At 40.0% G+C, this 15,667-nt stretch overlaps 1 protein-coding gene across 3 annotated transcripts in view; it reads left to right on the top strand.

Annotated features, from left to right (window-relative positions):
• Window positions 1–15,667, top strand: part of LOC101166086 (inactive ubiquitin carboxyl-terminal hydrolase 53) — a 31,842-nt gene that overhangs the window by 7,947 nt on the left and 8,228 nt on the right. For all 3 annotated transcript variants that reach the window (XM_023966012.1, XM_023966010.1, XM_023966011.1), the window contains 11 exons: window positions 2,107–2,199; window positions 2,346–2,480; window positions 4,002–4,112; window positions 4,584–4,666; window positions 5,573–5,657; window positions 5,784–5,930; window positions 7,515–7,664; window positions 9,489–9,657; window positions 10,421–10,567; window positions 11,787–11,933; window positions 14,320–15,094. In XM_023966012.1, coding sequence (XP_023821780.1) covers window positions 2,107–2,199; window positions 2,346–2,480; window positions 4,002–4,112; window positions 4,584–4,666; window positions 5,573–5,657; window positions 5,784–5,930; window positions 7,515–7,664; window positions 9,489–9,657; window positions 10,421–10,567; window positions 11,787–11,933; window positions 14,320–15,094 — 2,042 coding nt within the window. The remainder of the gene's footprint in view (window positions 1–2,106; window positions 2,200–2,345; window positions 2,481–4,001; window positions 4,113–4,583; window positions 4,667–5,572; window positions 5,658–5,783; window positions 5,931–7,514; window positions 7,665–9,488; window positions 9,658–10,420; window positions 10,568–11,786; window positions 11,934–14,319; window positions 15,095–15,667) is intronic.

Here is a 15,667-nt window from a genome sequence, read left to right as displayed (position 1 = left end):
TAAGTTGGACCAGTAGACCCATTATAATCCTGCTGCCCCTCTTGAGCAGTAGGAGCTCACAGCCAGCCAGTGGCTGTGGTGCAAAGGTTGACCGATGATTGGAAGGTTTGGTTGTCGCCTTGCGCATGCAAGGCATGCGTCAAAGTGTCCTTGGGCAGGACACTGAACCCCACATTGCTGGTTATAGCTCCTTGTGTTTCAGGAATGCCACATTACTATAAACACCTTACTATTTAGACACACTTAAGTTCTGTTTGTGTTGAAGTGTACAATGAAAGTATTAAACCTCTTAAGGATAAAAGAGGGAAATGACCCTTCTAGAGATTCAACTCTGTTACAGCAGCTTTTAATTCATCAAATCATATTTTGTTACACTTATTTGAAACCAAATTTTATGTAATGATTGTGCATTGTGGTTGTTAAGTGGCCGACTTAAGTGTGGTATTAGATAATATGCCTTGGATTGACTGCAGTAATCCACTGCAATACTAGTGTGTTTTATTGGCTCCAAGTTAAAATTATTTTCCTAACTATGATAATTTAACAAATGGAGAAAATTGAAAGTAGGTTAAAAAACAACAAATGGACTTAGTTCATTTTTTATCATTAAATATGTTTCACGTCTACACCAAAAGGCTTTTTCAACTTGACTTAACTTCGTCTATGTTTTTAGTCCCACTCCAATCTTCTTTTGATCTTTTGTTAAAGGTTTTTTCGGTTGTCTTTTAATTAAGAATTTGCAGTTTTTAGGAAAAACAAAACAAAAACTGTTGTTTTCTAGGACATTGTCTCTGTAGAGCGGCAGTAGTAGCTCTCCTGCTAGCTTACAGCCCATCAAACGTTACTAGTGCAACAAAAATGGTGAGTAGGGCTGCACGATATGAGGAAAACTCACGATATTAGTGATCAATATTGCGATGACGATATAACTTGCGATAAATGAACAAATAGCAAAAAAAACAAAAACATTTCCATTTCACTGCAAAAGTTGAATTTAAATGAGAGTCAAAATACCTTAAATTATTCTCCAAATGACCCTCGTCTAATTAGGAGGGCAACATCTTACATAATCGCTCCATGCGATTGGTGATAAAGAGATTAATTAAATTCATTAAATAGTTCAAGTTGCCATAAGATGGTTTTGGCACATTTAAGGTTTAACATTTATTGCGATTTTTGCCGACTTTTGCGATATGGATATTGCACAATTTGAAATCGTGATAACAATAAATTTACGATTAATTGTGCAGGCCTAATGGTGAGCAATATAGGAGCTATCCAACCGTATAGTTTTGAGCCAGACACCAGCTCAGACAAGGAAAACAGGCGTACATGGATGTTGTCGTCTACAAGGATCCATCAGAATAAAGCAGAGCAGGTAGCTTGTTCCCCGCCCAGTTTATATTCCACGCAACAAATATAATCTTCAAATAAAAAAAACATTAAACTGCATTTTTTTTAATCTGCTCCTGATTCACAAAAGTAAATACTCAAATACACTTTGAAGCTTAGAAAAATGCCACCAGAATGTGTTTAAAAACACCAACAATATGATTTTTATTGGAGTGGGATCTTTAAGCCTGTTAATGTAGACTTCATCGGTGCTGTCCTTAATAAAAACAACTCCACCCTCTCAGTGCATGACCATTTCCAAAACGGAAATTTCCGAGCTGAATCACTACCTATATTTGTCAGCTTAAAAACCTACTTTTTTTTTTTTTTTTTCACCACTGGGGAACAGACTGGCGGGAGAGATTAGTACAGCAGTCGCTGTTGGGTCACTCTTGGAGAAGAGGGTGACTCAGAGGTTCAGACAAGCGATGAGCTGATTGAAGATGATCATTACATTAGGCTGTTAGGAAATGCTGACCTCATCGCCGCTTGTTTTATGACCTTGAGATGCATTTTTTTTGGTATGTGTTTCTACTTAAACACTCCAAGGATGTTTGATTCTCTTGCATAATAATTAAATTAAGTCATTTATCTTTTAACTTTATTTTCTAAATATTTGTGAGTTTTTGTTCTATATTGGTTGGTGTAACCTGTACAGACGCAAGCACAGCGATGCTAAACTCTCACTGTCCTTTTTTTAAAATTTTTTTTTAGGTACTATGGCATCTGGACATCTTCAGACGAAGTTTGAGGAAACTACCAGGCCACTTCTGTCATGGAGATTCCTGTATTTTCTGTGCGTTAAAGGTAAGATCTAAGTACAAAAAGTACATGTGTGCTGATCTGGTCATATTTCCAGCCTTTGTTCTGAGCAGTGGTTGTGACATCGGTGCTTTCAGTACACACAATACCCCTTTGTCCATGTCTGAGCCACTTCTCGTTCCCTTCTTTAGGGTATTTTCTCCCAGTTCCAGCAAAGCAGAGAGCGGGCGCTGCCCTCTGACAACCTGCGTCACGCCTTGGCAGAGACCTTTAAGGACGAGCAGCGCTTCCAGCTGGGCTTCATGGACGATGCTGCAGAGTGCTTCGTAAGTTCCTGTGGCAACTTGGGTGTCATGAGGGAGAAGTGTGCGCACGCTTGTGTAACGTCGCTGCGCAGTGAGGGTAAAGCATGGCAACAAACTGTTTGGCGAGGTCACTGAAAGAGCTTCTGTCCCCCCTCTTCCCTCCGTTTACATCAAGCCCTGCCACAGTGGTGCTTCAGATTCATATCACCATGACATGTTATGTAAGCCTCATGTTTGTGCCCGGGTGTGTGTGCTTCGCACTATTGCATAGTACAAAAATGTATACCCAAACGAGAAATTTTACACCGTCATTGTTGGCCTCTTCAGGCTGTCCAATTAGGAGGAGAAATCTTGGAAGGGACAATTTCTGTATTTGTATACAAAGTTACAGATTTCTGTGTAACTCGGTTGATTAAAAAAATAAAATAAAAAGGATCTCAGGTCATAAAACAGCCGTTTCTCCTGGCAAAATTAACTTCGGTATCCTACAGTTTCAGCCAAATACGTCAACTCTCCAGCTCTGCTCACGTACAATTCTTTAAAGTCATTGATTTGCCATCATGAAGCATGTTAATGTGTTTATTTTTCCACACAATGTCATGAATTGTCTAAAGTCCCTTTAGCACTAAACTGTCAGCACAATAAGCGGCTTTCACACCGGCATTTGTTTAATGACAGATGCATGAATTGGAATTTTGAGTGAGTTTTGGAATCAAACACATGAATGAGTTTAGTTTTTATTTATCAAATGTAATCAAACTTTATACATAGAGCCATTTTCATAGATGTATAACACCAAATGTTTTAAAAAGAATAAACATTTTTTTAACCTAAAAACCAAAAAACAAAGACCTTCACACACAAACCTTGTAAAACACACACAATGCTCACAACCCCCTGACCCCCCCACACACAAAATAAAGAAGCATAAAATGACATATAAATGAAACTATATTTTGCCCCCCCCCCCCACATATTCATAATGGACGCTGCCACTATAAAGGCCTGATTGGCTTTTTTAAAACGTCTTTCTCTCTAGTAAAGAGGAGATATACGCTTATCATTTCAATTTCCACCATAGGAGAAACTATCACACAAGAACTAGGTTGTGTAAAAATGTTGTTGCTCCATAAAAATGTATGCATTTTATCCTGAGATGTGATGTTTCCATGTTTTTGTGTCTTACTCTGGTTCATTGGCTGATCCCACGCAGCCCTTCGATCTAACTTATTAACATGTGATGCACTAGCAACTCTGTGTGGAGCACTGATGCAAAGGGCCGGTGTCAAATAAACAGCCTGTTAACTTGAGCTTAAAATATTTACTTCCTCACAGTTTTAATATTTAATAATCCCACTGTCATGAGGTCAAAATAACAACAAACATGGATTTTGGTTTAGTTTTCATGGCAACTTTTTTTTTACCATTTATCGAGAAAGTTCTTTACAAATTAACAGAATTGTTGATTTTTTTCTTCTTTCTTTTGTTTTCTATTTTGGAGGAAAGCCCGTCATAAGTAATTTATTCCCTCTTCTGTCACAGGAGAACATTCTGGAAAGGATCCACCTGAACATCGTTTCCGAGGAGACAGATTCCTGCACGTCAATGTCTTGTATCACACATCAGAAGTTTGCACTGTCACTTTATGAGCAGGTCAGTAGCAGATTTTAATGCATTTTGAATATTGGAGCATTCATTCTGAGTTAGGTGTTCATTTATTTAGTTTATATAAATGCCTATCGTCCCTTATTGTATGTAGTTTTATGGATTATCTGAGCACTTTAACCAGCTCTAAAGTAAAAAGTACCACACACACACACACACACACACACACACACACAGGCGCATGAATCACTGCCTGAGACAATAAAAAGCCACTCCATCATGTTATGACAGCAGGTTGCCCCCTGTAGAAAATGCAGGGTATTTCCTGTGGGATCCTACAGTGCTGAAGCAGCAGAGTCAAATGTATCAGATGGTGCAGACAGAAATTTCAGCACAGCCTAACAACCAGCACCCTGCCCTTTGGCTCTGATCCCCATCATTGACTCAGTCTCTGTCCCCAACTTGCACTATCTCAGGATCGTGCTTTTCTTTGATCATGATCCTTCTCTTGTCTGGCAGTCTGTGTGTCGCAGCTGTGGGGCGTCCTCCGACCCCCTGCCTTTCACAGAGCTGGTGCATTATATCTCCACCACTGCACTCTGGTAAGGCACAGATTCTTTGTCTTCATTTTTTATTTTTTTTTGCGTGTGTGGGTCGACACTTTTCATGTTTATATTTGCATTTTTAGGTTTTGCTGACTTTTTCTTTACTGTAATGTTTCCTCTGCAGACCTTCTGGGACAAAACAATAAATCTGTAGATAAAACACGTCTGGATTATTTTGATTTGATCAAAACAAACACAAAACTTATAAATGTAGCGGTCCCTCACTCCATCACAGTGCAGCTTTTGCTGTTTTACGGATTTGTTTTTAGAGGAACTTTTTCTTTTTCGTTTCTTTAACAGTGCAATGTGCAAGTGCTCTGTGTCCTGATTGGCTGTAGATCATTGTCAGTCTCTTCTGTGTTGCAGACTTATTTTTCTATGAAGGTCTGAACTTTGAGAGTTTGAACGAGAGAGAAAAGTGAAAAAATGCTCACATCTGTCTGAGAAAAGAGGATAAAGTGTTTAATGTGGGGTTTTAAAGTTAAATAAAAATAAAGTTGTTTACTTCATAGGGTTGGGGGATAAATTGATTTGATCAATTAATTTGAAATCTGTTGCTTTAGAAAATTTATTTTTGGGAAAATTTGGCTTTTATTTTCCTAGCACTCTGCTTTCTTGGGCTTCCGTTTAGATTTTTCGAAATTACTTTCTTAATTATTATTTTTTCCCCCCGTCTCGATTTCTTAAATGTTGTTTATTATTTTGCTGCTTTGATTATCGTAAACTTTTATATTTTACTGTATGTGTTCTGCAGTTTAGGGCTCCCGTATAAATATAATGTGTGCATCCGTCCCTCTTTCATTTTGAACTATTCCATGTCGCTCAGAACTGTCTGCAGAATTAACTGTTCTAACCCTTCCACAAATTCGTCTGACTTACTGGAATTTTTCTCTCCTGTCTCAGCGAACAGACGCAGCAGCGCAAAGATGACTCCTTTGGAGAACTTTTACAGGTAGCAAGTACAATCGGAGATCTTCGAAACTGTCCAGTAAGTGGACTTTTTTTTTAATTCACTTTCTTCATTTGACGTTTTCACACTCTAGTCAATTCTGTTTTTGTTTTTTTTCCAATCCTGTGATGTCCTTTCAATGTACTTTCTTTCTTTCTTTTTCAGAGCAACTGTGGTCAGAAGATACGGATCAGGCAGGTCCTCATGAACTCCCCAGAAATTGTTACGATAGGATTCGTGTGGGACTCGGAACAGTCGGATCTCACAGATGATGTGATCCGCTCTCTGGGAAATCATCTCAATCTTTCCGAGGTGAGTTTGCTTTAAAGACCCAGTTAAAATCAAAACAAGTTTGTTTTTTAATGTTCTTGTGGCGTTTTTCTTAAAATGGAGGACACGTATAAAGGAAATGTACCTTTAAAATAGCATTTTTGACTATTTTTTCATATGGTTGTGAATCAGGAGCAGACCAAAAAAGTGCCATTTGTAAAAGATGTAAAGATGACATAAGAAATTTGCTGGGCGGGTCACAAACTTTCTGCTTCGTGCCATTCTGATGCATCCACTTGCAGACGATTAGATCCGTGCACGTCTTTTTTTTCCTCGTCTGAGCTAAGGTTGTCAGGCCGGAGAGCCTGTAAACTGAGAACTCTCGGTAACGGGGTGGGAAAGGGGGGTCGCGGTTTCTCCACGGCAACAGTTCCACCCACAACTTAGTGGCGTATGTCTAATGAACTAGTGCCTCTCTGGAGAAACTATGTTGTAGAAAACAACGCCGATTTTTTTTTGGGGGGGATTTTGGCTATAAACGGCATGATTATAATCAAAAGACCACTGGGAAAGCTTTGAAAATAGATCAAAAGATGATCGGAGTGAGTCTTTAATCTGAACATAAAGGTCAAAAAATAAACCAAATTCTTACAATGTATTTTTTTTTAGTTTTATTGACTCAACGGTGCCCTAAGACTGTTTAATGGCGGTTTTACTTTGGTGCAATTGAACATATGTAGGAAATAAAGTGAGGATTTGTTTCCCTCTAAGTCTGGTCTGTTGCATAAGCAGTTAACACCCAATGCCCAGTTGGCTCCTGCTGCTGATCAAAAAGCTCATGCTGGCCTCGGGTCAGCTTTTTGAGAAAGCCCCACCCCTCATTTTTGTGTGCCTGGGTGTGTGAGCGTGCCGATGAAGTGACCAAGTGGGTGGGAAACACTGAAATAGGGGAAGAAAAAAAAACATGTTTGAAGGAGGATTTCATGCGTTTAAATTCTCTTGATCTAAAGGGGGACTAAACGAGTCTTAGCTAAATTCTCTCTGGCAGTGAAGACTTCCTCTGTGTTTTTGTTAACGCATTCTCCACACAGGGATTCTTACTGGCCCCTTCACGCCTTTTTTACTGTGCGGTTGCTCTTTACAAGCAAAATTCAGTCTAGTTCATGTCAGGACAAACTCAACATCTTATGTAACTTTTTTTCCCCCTCTTTGACTCTTTTTTTTTTTTTTTTTTTTTTTCTTGAGCACTCTTCTGAGCAATTCCAAGGCAAAGGCTACAATCAGGAAAAAAAATAGTCAGACCCACCCTCGCATTAAAGGCCTGTGTGTACCACAAAGACTCATATTCACCGGGAAGCATTTCATGTGACTTTAGTGGGTCTTGGAAGTACTGTCCATTCTGCCTTGAAGTATCTTCTTTGACGGAGTGACAAGAGGTCACATTTTGAAAACACAAATAAGTGTCTACTGAGAAATGTTTCTCTTGGGATTTTTGTGAAATGAAGTGATTGGAGCAAACTGTATTTCGTAATTGTTTTTTTCTTTGAAATGTTTTTCCACCTTTTGATGCCAGTAAAAACAATTATGCGTTCATTGCAATTTGTGCATGTGTCTGTTGTTGCACAGCTCTTTTACCGTGTAACCGATGAACACGCTAAGAGGGCGGAGCTGCATCTCGTGGGGATGATCTGCTACACCAGCCGCCACTATTGTGCCTTTACCTTTCATACCAAATCCTCCAAATGGATCTTCTTTGATGATGCAACTGTGAAAGAGGTAAAAAAAACAAAAAAACTACAAGCTGAAACGTGTCATTACACTTCATCCTATCAGACCCGTATGTTAGTTAAGGGATAATGACCCACAGGGCGTCCATTATCAGAACGCAGACCGACGCAGAAGCCAGACCCTTTGGGGAGGAAGGCTGCTTTAGCGAATACTTTTCATTTCTGATAATGGAAACCTTGAAGGCCATTATCCGGCCTATGCCATGGTCACTTATAGGGCTGGGTATCATCAATAACTTCCAGAATTGATTTGATTCGATTCACCAGAGTCTGGACTGATTTTATTCATGATTTTTTTTTTTTTTAAATTCCTTAGAGACACTTGATTTGATTCAGTTTTGAATTTACACTGTTTACTTATTCAGGACGTTCTGCCTCTCCTGGAAGGCGTCTCAGTTTGGCCACCAGGTGTAGCTGGCGCTAAAGCATTACTCTTTATTCCAGAAGATTTGAGCAAAAACACTGTGCTTTATACTGTAAATGGTCACTTAAAAAATGTTTCCTTTAAAAGAGTTTGGATAATTCTTTTCTGTGAACATATAAAGCTGTTCATTTAGTCAGCGATGTACGTTCAGGTCGACCGAGCGCTAGCATTAGCCGTCCCATATCTAACCCTTTTCTCTGCTGGTTTGTTGTTATACACCAGCTGCAGCAGAGTGGGGGTCTGTCCGCGCTCGGTGAACATCCCACTGCTTTTCAATTAGTCCGCTCCCCGTGGAAAACAATTTAAACCTAAAAAATAGCAAGGTTAAAGAACTAATAATTGATCTAATATTAAGTTCTTTTGGAAGTCACCATGGTAGAAGCGGGATAATGCTCTTTGAGGTGTCCATTATCAGAAATTTGGTTCAGGCTTCTGCCTTGTCCATTAATTTTTGACAACGGACACCTTGCCGGGCATTATCCCTTACTTATTTTAGCTTCTGATCGTGAGTTAGAAGTATCCCTTTCAGATTTTTGGGTGGTCTTTCAATAAATTTTCTGGTGATTGTTGTTGTGTTTTTGCCATCGGATATGTAGAAATTCAACAAGGACAAACAATGAAGAAGTTTCCTTGAACGTACTTAGGAAATGTTTCTTAAACTGTTTTAAAAGAACTTCTCTAGCCTCGAGTTTGTATTAATAAAGTCATCTATCTATCTATCTAGTATTGACTGCAGAGTGAAAGCTGAAAGACATTGACAGGATCTCCTTAAATAGGACCACATTTATTTTTTGTTGGAAACACCAAAGCATCCATGCCTGTTTGTTTCTGATTTTATTTTTATTTTATTTATTTTTTAAGGAACATTTTTAATAGATTAAACTGCAGTAAGACGGAGTGTGGAGCATTGTTTAATATGCTTTGCTTATTAAAAAGTAAAAACAAAAACATGTTTTTTTCCTATTTGATATTTCCTATCTTATTTGCATTGTTTGTTTGTTGGGGCTTTTTCCTCTCCCCGCCCACTTTCTCCTCTCCTCTCCTTCTTCCCCTGTCATTTGCTTAATTAAGGAGTACACAAGCATCTGTTAGCCTGCAGCCTGCCTTTGTGGCGCCTTAATGGCGAGACGTGCACCTCACTTGAGTTAACTAATGTAATTGTGTAATTCTTTATTTTGTCAGTGTTGTGCCAAAAATAACATTTTGACAAAGAAAACTTTTATCTAAAAAGATAAACAATCAGTGAGGTTTCAAATTTTAGTTTTGGTTGTTTTTGTTTGTGGAAAAAAAAAAAAAAAAGCATTCATCTTTTATTTTTTCCCCCCAAAAAGATGAAGTTGGTCTTGACTTGATATCATAAAACCCTTTTTTTTATATCTTTTTTTGCAGGTTGGCTCCAGGTGGAAAGATGTGGTCACCAAGTGTATCAAAAACCACTTTCAACCTCTCCTTCTTTTTTACTCTAACCTCGATGGGAGTGCCATCACCACGGAAGATGCCTCAATACAAAACATCAGCCATTCCCACTACAAGGCCTCAGTCAATGGAGACGTGCCAGGTGACATGAAGTCGTTTCTGTACATGTAGAAGTGTTGACAATCTGGATTTCCCTTTATTTTTAGGCGAATGAAATCTCTATTGACACGCCTATAGCTCATGCATGTTGAGCATCATTACTTACAGTTTCATCGTCCACCCTCCGTTAGGATGAAGCAGTTGGTCAATTCAATTCTAAAGTTCAGATTTTGCACACAAATTTTTTTTAAATCTTAGTTTATTTAAAAATGAGTACTTCAGCAATAGCCTAACCTATTAAAAAATACACTCACGGTTACATACTTTGGACATGCTGGAAAAGAAAACCATGAAAACAAAAAAATATATAGAGGCTGGTCATGTCGATTTCTATCGCTCACATGTGTTGTCGGGCTACAGGATCATTTGCTAGCGGCTAAATATCTCTGCCCATTGGATTATTCATCTCTGGATTTGTGTGGTTGGAGAGGTTTTTATCCGTTTTAAAGATCCTCCTCCATCTCTCCATGCTGGCCATGCTCCAAGCGGGGGCAGTTGCTCAACGTTCACCAGAACGGAGAGGGCGTCCGACTGCATTTTAGGATGTTTAGAAACCGATCGGCGCCATTGCTTTAAAATTATTGTTAGATTTCAGGTGATTTGTTTATTTTCTACTCAGTAAATGCTTTTCTTTTTTTCCCCCCTTGCAACTAATGGAACAGGGTTTGTTTTGATATCAGATGTTTTTTTCAGTTAGTTTTAACTTGAACAGTTTGATTAAATGACTTTCTCATCTTTCTCTGCAGGTCACGAGTCTCCAGTTTTATTACCCAAGAAGCTGGAGCTCACCAGAGAAAATCTGAAGGCTGTGCTGGGCCACGAAACGCACAAACAGAAGACCCCTTCCACTCTCAGCAGGGGCAGTGCTCTGTCCAGTGGAGGACGGGGGCCAGGTAAATGACTGGAAAGTAAAAAGGCTGCTTGAGTGTAAATATTAACACGGGGAGTGAAGTTAAAATCTAACCGGTTCTGAAAATGCAAAAAAAGCCAAACACTGCATTTGTTTACCACAAAAACCTGTTTCCTTTGGTTTGATCTGATTGACTGACTGATTTTGAGTCAAATTTTGCTTTTTGTACTCGAGCAGAAGATCTTTTGTGCACAGGTTTGTAAAGAATTGGTCAGTTTTCCACATATTTAAAAGAGGAAAAGACACCACAGCCCAGATTTTAGGATCTAGCAGTGTGAAGCTATGAATGGCCTTGGATTGTTCATTGTTGCCTCTTTATTGCTGCTGAAAGCGAAGACTGCGAGATAGCAACATATCAGCAGCGGCTCCCAGCTCGTAAAGTGGCTTTTAAAATTGCATCGTGGGTTTATTTGTTTAGACATGTCTGCTTTCTGCTGACTGAAAATCCGCCAAAAATGTCCTCGACAAATCCCCGGATGCTCATTTGACTCTCATGTTTTGATAAAACGGAGCTCTGTCTTTAAATTTCACACGTCAGTCAGTGTCCAGTAACATGTTTGGAAACAAACATCAAGAGAAGCGTCGCCGTGTTTCCCTCCCCCTGCTGCCTCTCCCCTTATGTAGCAGGAAATCTACCGTATACATCATCCAAACGAGGTGCGGTAAATCACCTCTGCCTACATCTTTAGCAGCTGCTTGGTGCCTCGTACATTGGGAGGGGCAAGGAGGCAGAAAGGGATGCTTCTGTGTAAACTGGGGTTAAAAGGCTTTGGATTATGCCTGTGTTGGTGGAAATTTCCACTTGATTCTGCCAAGGGTATAAATTATTATTATGGCTCGCAGCAGTCCTGAACAGCAACAGCAATATTGACCGGACAAACTCGAAGACTCCCCATCATTTGCATGAATCTAGTTCTCTGTGAAAAGGAATTTTGGTTCACAGTGGGAGAAACCGTCAAAAAAAAAGAACGGGTCCAAAATCTTTTTATGAGTCTCATAAAAATATTTCAAAAAGTAGTGTGAGCTGCCCCTATTCAGCCAGTGGGGGCAGCTCAAAGGGGATGGCGGGTGAGAGTAGCATTTGTGGACCATACAGCGCCCTTTACAACTTTTATTTTCCTTGCAACATTTAACTAGCACTACAGATGCAGTGCTGGTTGCAGAGTGTAAAATCCTTGTCTTTTTCTTTTTTTTTTCCTAAGTGAAAATTGGCGCCACTGATCCCAGGAGTCGCCTCAGGGAGATCTCAAAAGAAGTGGCCCACAGAGCAGGAGAGCGGCGAGAAATGCATTCGCCCAGAAGAGATGCTGATCGAAGTGGTCAGCGGAGACTCGACCCGCGCCACAAAGGTGGGTTGCTGTGGTCGGTGGATCTCTGGGAAGACTGCCGCACCAGCACATCGCACACACTCATAAGGGAAGCTGTTAGGCACCGAGATGGAAAAAAAGCAAAAGGAAAAAAAGAATCAAGCCTTCCACTGACTTATGTAACATTTACTTTTGGAGCAATGGGTCAGAAAGGGGATTAAGTATTGCATCTGTTGGAGAGCCAGCCTTGATCCTCCTCTTCTCTCATAGTCAGAGCCTTTGATTTCCTGCACAGCAAGTCTCTTAACAAACGAACGCACCAAACAACACAACTCAAGTCATAAAGGAGATGACTGAGTGAAGATAAAGAAGGAGATTAATGGCAGAGGCCCTTTTACTATGCAGTGGTGTATTCTCAGTGCTGTATTGATTCCACATTAGTGTCCATGTGGGGATTATGGTGCACAACTTGTAACACACATGAAATCCAGGATGCCATCAGCACTAATGTGTTAAGCTGTTGGAGTTCATAACGCTTACACTAAAGTAACTAACTGGTTTCGTTCAGGAAGCGCTTGATATAATGATTCACTCAGGAAAAATAGCAAAGAGACTCCTGACTGTGTACTGACAACAAGATTTGACAATGTTGTCGTTTACTTTTAAACTCAGAAAAGTGAAAAGTTTTCAAGGAAAAAGCTGTACACAACTGAAAACTGTTTTATTTGTGGCAAATTGGCCGCAGAACCGATGAAAATCTGCATCTTTTAAAGACCCACTGGCATTCATCTTTTGATCGACTTTCCCAGTGGTCTTCTAATTATGATTCTGTTGTTTTTAGGCTAAATAAAAACAAAACTGTGGTGTTTTTCCAGGACATAGTTTCTGCAGAGCAACAATAGTTCAGTAGAATTTTGCCTGTGGATGGTGGATGGCTCTGTAGGCACGGAGCAACCCCAACCCCCCTTGCATTCTGCCCATTTCACAAACTATTTCAAACTGCATTTTTTCATCTACTTTTGATTCACAACAATTTGAGTGAGAGATACTCAGAAATGTAATTTTAATCTTAATTTTCTTTATATAAGTCCTCCATCGTGAGAAAAATGCCACAAGAACATGTTTAAAACCCCAGAACCACCATTTTCATTGTCCTTTTAGTTTTTTTTATCACCTTTAAGATGATAAAAAACTAAAATGACTTGTTTCTGTCTAGCACGAAGTAGAAAATTGATCAGGGGTTGTTGGTCAATTTGGGATCAGGATGATTTATTGGCTTTTAGTTATTTCTCTGCCTCTTTAAAGTTTTATAAATATTGACATTAATTAGCCACACTGCACTTGTATTTATTGCCAAACATAAGAGACACGTTTTGGAAAAATTAACAGCTTTGCTGTGATGGAAAAAATATATTTGTTTGGATCATAAATACCTCAGTGGATGATTTTTGCAGAAGATGCTTTGTCTTTAAGTGCGCTTTCTGACAGGACAATCCGCTCCTGTAGTTGTTGTTGTTGTTTGCAGCGTTGTGTGTAAACTGAATGTCACTCGCTCGATGTCTTTGTTTGCACCACTGCACAGCCTCTTTATCACGTCTTTGCACATTGGTGTCGAGTATAGTGGCACTAAAGTGCAAATGAACAACTAAACATATCAAAGATGACGACAATTAAAAAAGCAATCAAGAAAAAAACATTACATTTTAGAAAAGAAATCCTTGAAAACACAATTAAAAAAAAACATTAGAGACCAGAATAGGTGGTTATTATGGGACGTCACTGTTTGGCTGATGATTTTTGAGTTATGAAGATGAGGGAAAGCAGAAGGATGTTTTATTGAACTGTGATAAAGAAATATCTTCTGTCAGAAGACTTTTCCATGAAAACAACCGCCCATCAGTGATATCCCATAATACCCACCTTTTCTGGGTTCTTATTTTATTTCAATTTTTTAGAATAGTGTTTTATCTGATTAATCATGTAATATCTTGAATTATTTTTTCCAAAGCTGTAATGTTGTTTATTGTTTTTTTTATTTTATTTTTTTATTTCGCTTTTTTAAATTTTTGCTGTGATCTAAAACATGTTTTTTGAGTCGAGTGATTTGTTGATGGGATTTTCACTTCAGGGCCACCGTAGTTGAGGCATCAGGATAGTCTGCTATAGAGCTGTAGATTAATTTGGCATCGTTATTTAGATTTCCAGCTCACAGTTGATTTCTTGACTGGAGAAGGCAGCAGTCAGGTGAAACTGAAACTGGTTTATTTCATGAACACCCTTTGTCAAAATGCTGAGGCAGTCATCTGTGAAGTGGAGGTACAACGGAATTCAGAACATTTTTATGTTCTCTGGATAAGAAATTGTGTTTAAAAAATGATGAAAAAGTAAGTAAAATCAGGAGCTCTAATCAAGTCTGTTTTCCACCCAGATCCAGGTCAAGACAGGCAGTTGTCCCGCTCTGCGTCTCCTCCCGAGAACGGCTTCAAACACTTGGAGACTCGACTGTACAGCAGCCAAGGAAAAGGTCCCATCAGGACTGAGAGAACGCCACATCTTGGCGGCGGCTCATCTCACGAACGTCCGAGCTACCACTTGAGGGCCCAAGCGCCAACCACTGTGACTGTTGCAAGAAGTGGCCAGAACAACCGGAGTCTTGATCAGCACTCCAACGGATATGACACGGACAGCAGCCAAGATTCCCGAGAACGTCACGGAGCGAACGGCCGCAGCAGGCCCGGTCGCCCGTGGAGGCCCATGCGGGAGGCGCTGAACGTAGACAGCGTTTTGAACTTTCGAGCCGAGGGAAATCCTTTGAGCAAAGAGCCGATGCCCCACAGCCCCCAGAGGAGACCCAGGAGTCAGTCGCCGTCGCCCGACAAGGAACGAGATTATGCGCGGGGAGCTCGGGAAGAACACAAACCAAAGAACCTGATGACCATTTACGAGGACGAGCAGAGGCACGATATCAGCGGCAGCCGCAGCTCCGTGGACTCCGACAGTCGAGGGGGGCACAGTGACAAGGAGAGGCCGAGGAGTTCAGGGACTCTGAAACGGCACAACGAGAGCTGGAAGATCCAGAGAACTGAATCTGGATACGAAAGTAGTGACAGACTCAGCAACGGCTCAGCAAACCTCGACTCGCCTATCGTAGACGCTGCGTCTACCAAGGACCTTCCACCCATTCCTGAGCTGCATCGGATGAGGTACGATACCCCACCAGATCTACCTTTGGGAAAAACAAAAGCAGAGTTCCTTAAAACCTGAAGCTTTGAATTTACCGACACGTCCTCTAGTGTAGTGGCAGCCTTAGAGTTGGCGTCCCGCTTCCTCCTAATTTTGAGAATCTACGCCTTCAAAGTGCTATTTTTAAATAAATAAACAAGCAGCCTTAAAAATAGTAAGACCCATTTAATGTAAAGCACACCTGTTATTCTGGGCTGTCGTTTTCTGGCTTTGTTGTTGTACAGGTACAGCTTGGAGATTAAAAACATCCCAATTTGCTAACATCTCCTATGATTGGTAGATTGAAACAGCAGACAGTGGGTTTTCTTACCTATTAGTTCATTAGAAGTGTAGGTTTAGGAAGCTAGTTATGTTATTTATCTTTATAGATTCAATCTTAAACGCTGTCTGTTGCAAAAAACATGAACATTGGTTGTTGTTCAACACCAAAACTTTAGCTTCAGTGTTGACATTCTGGGAACTACTGCAACTCTTCAACCGTTTACGCAATTAATTATAATTCCAGCAGATTCTCATGCAGAAACAATCAGCCG

This window comes from Oryzias latipes, chromosome 18, assembly GCF_002234675.1.
Source record: "Oryzias latipes chromosome 18, ASM223467v1".
NCBI classification, from domain to species: domain Eukaryota; kingdom Metazoa; phylum Chordata; class Actinopteri; order Beloniformes; family Adrianichthyidae; genus Oryzias; species Oryzias latipes.
This window is presented reverse-complemented; position numbering and strand designations above follow the sequence as displayed.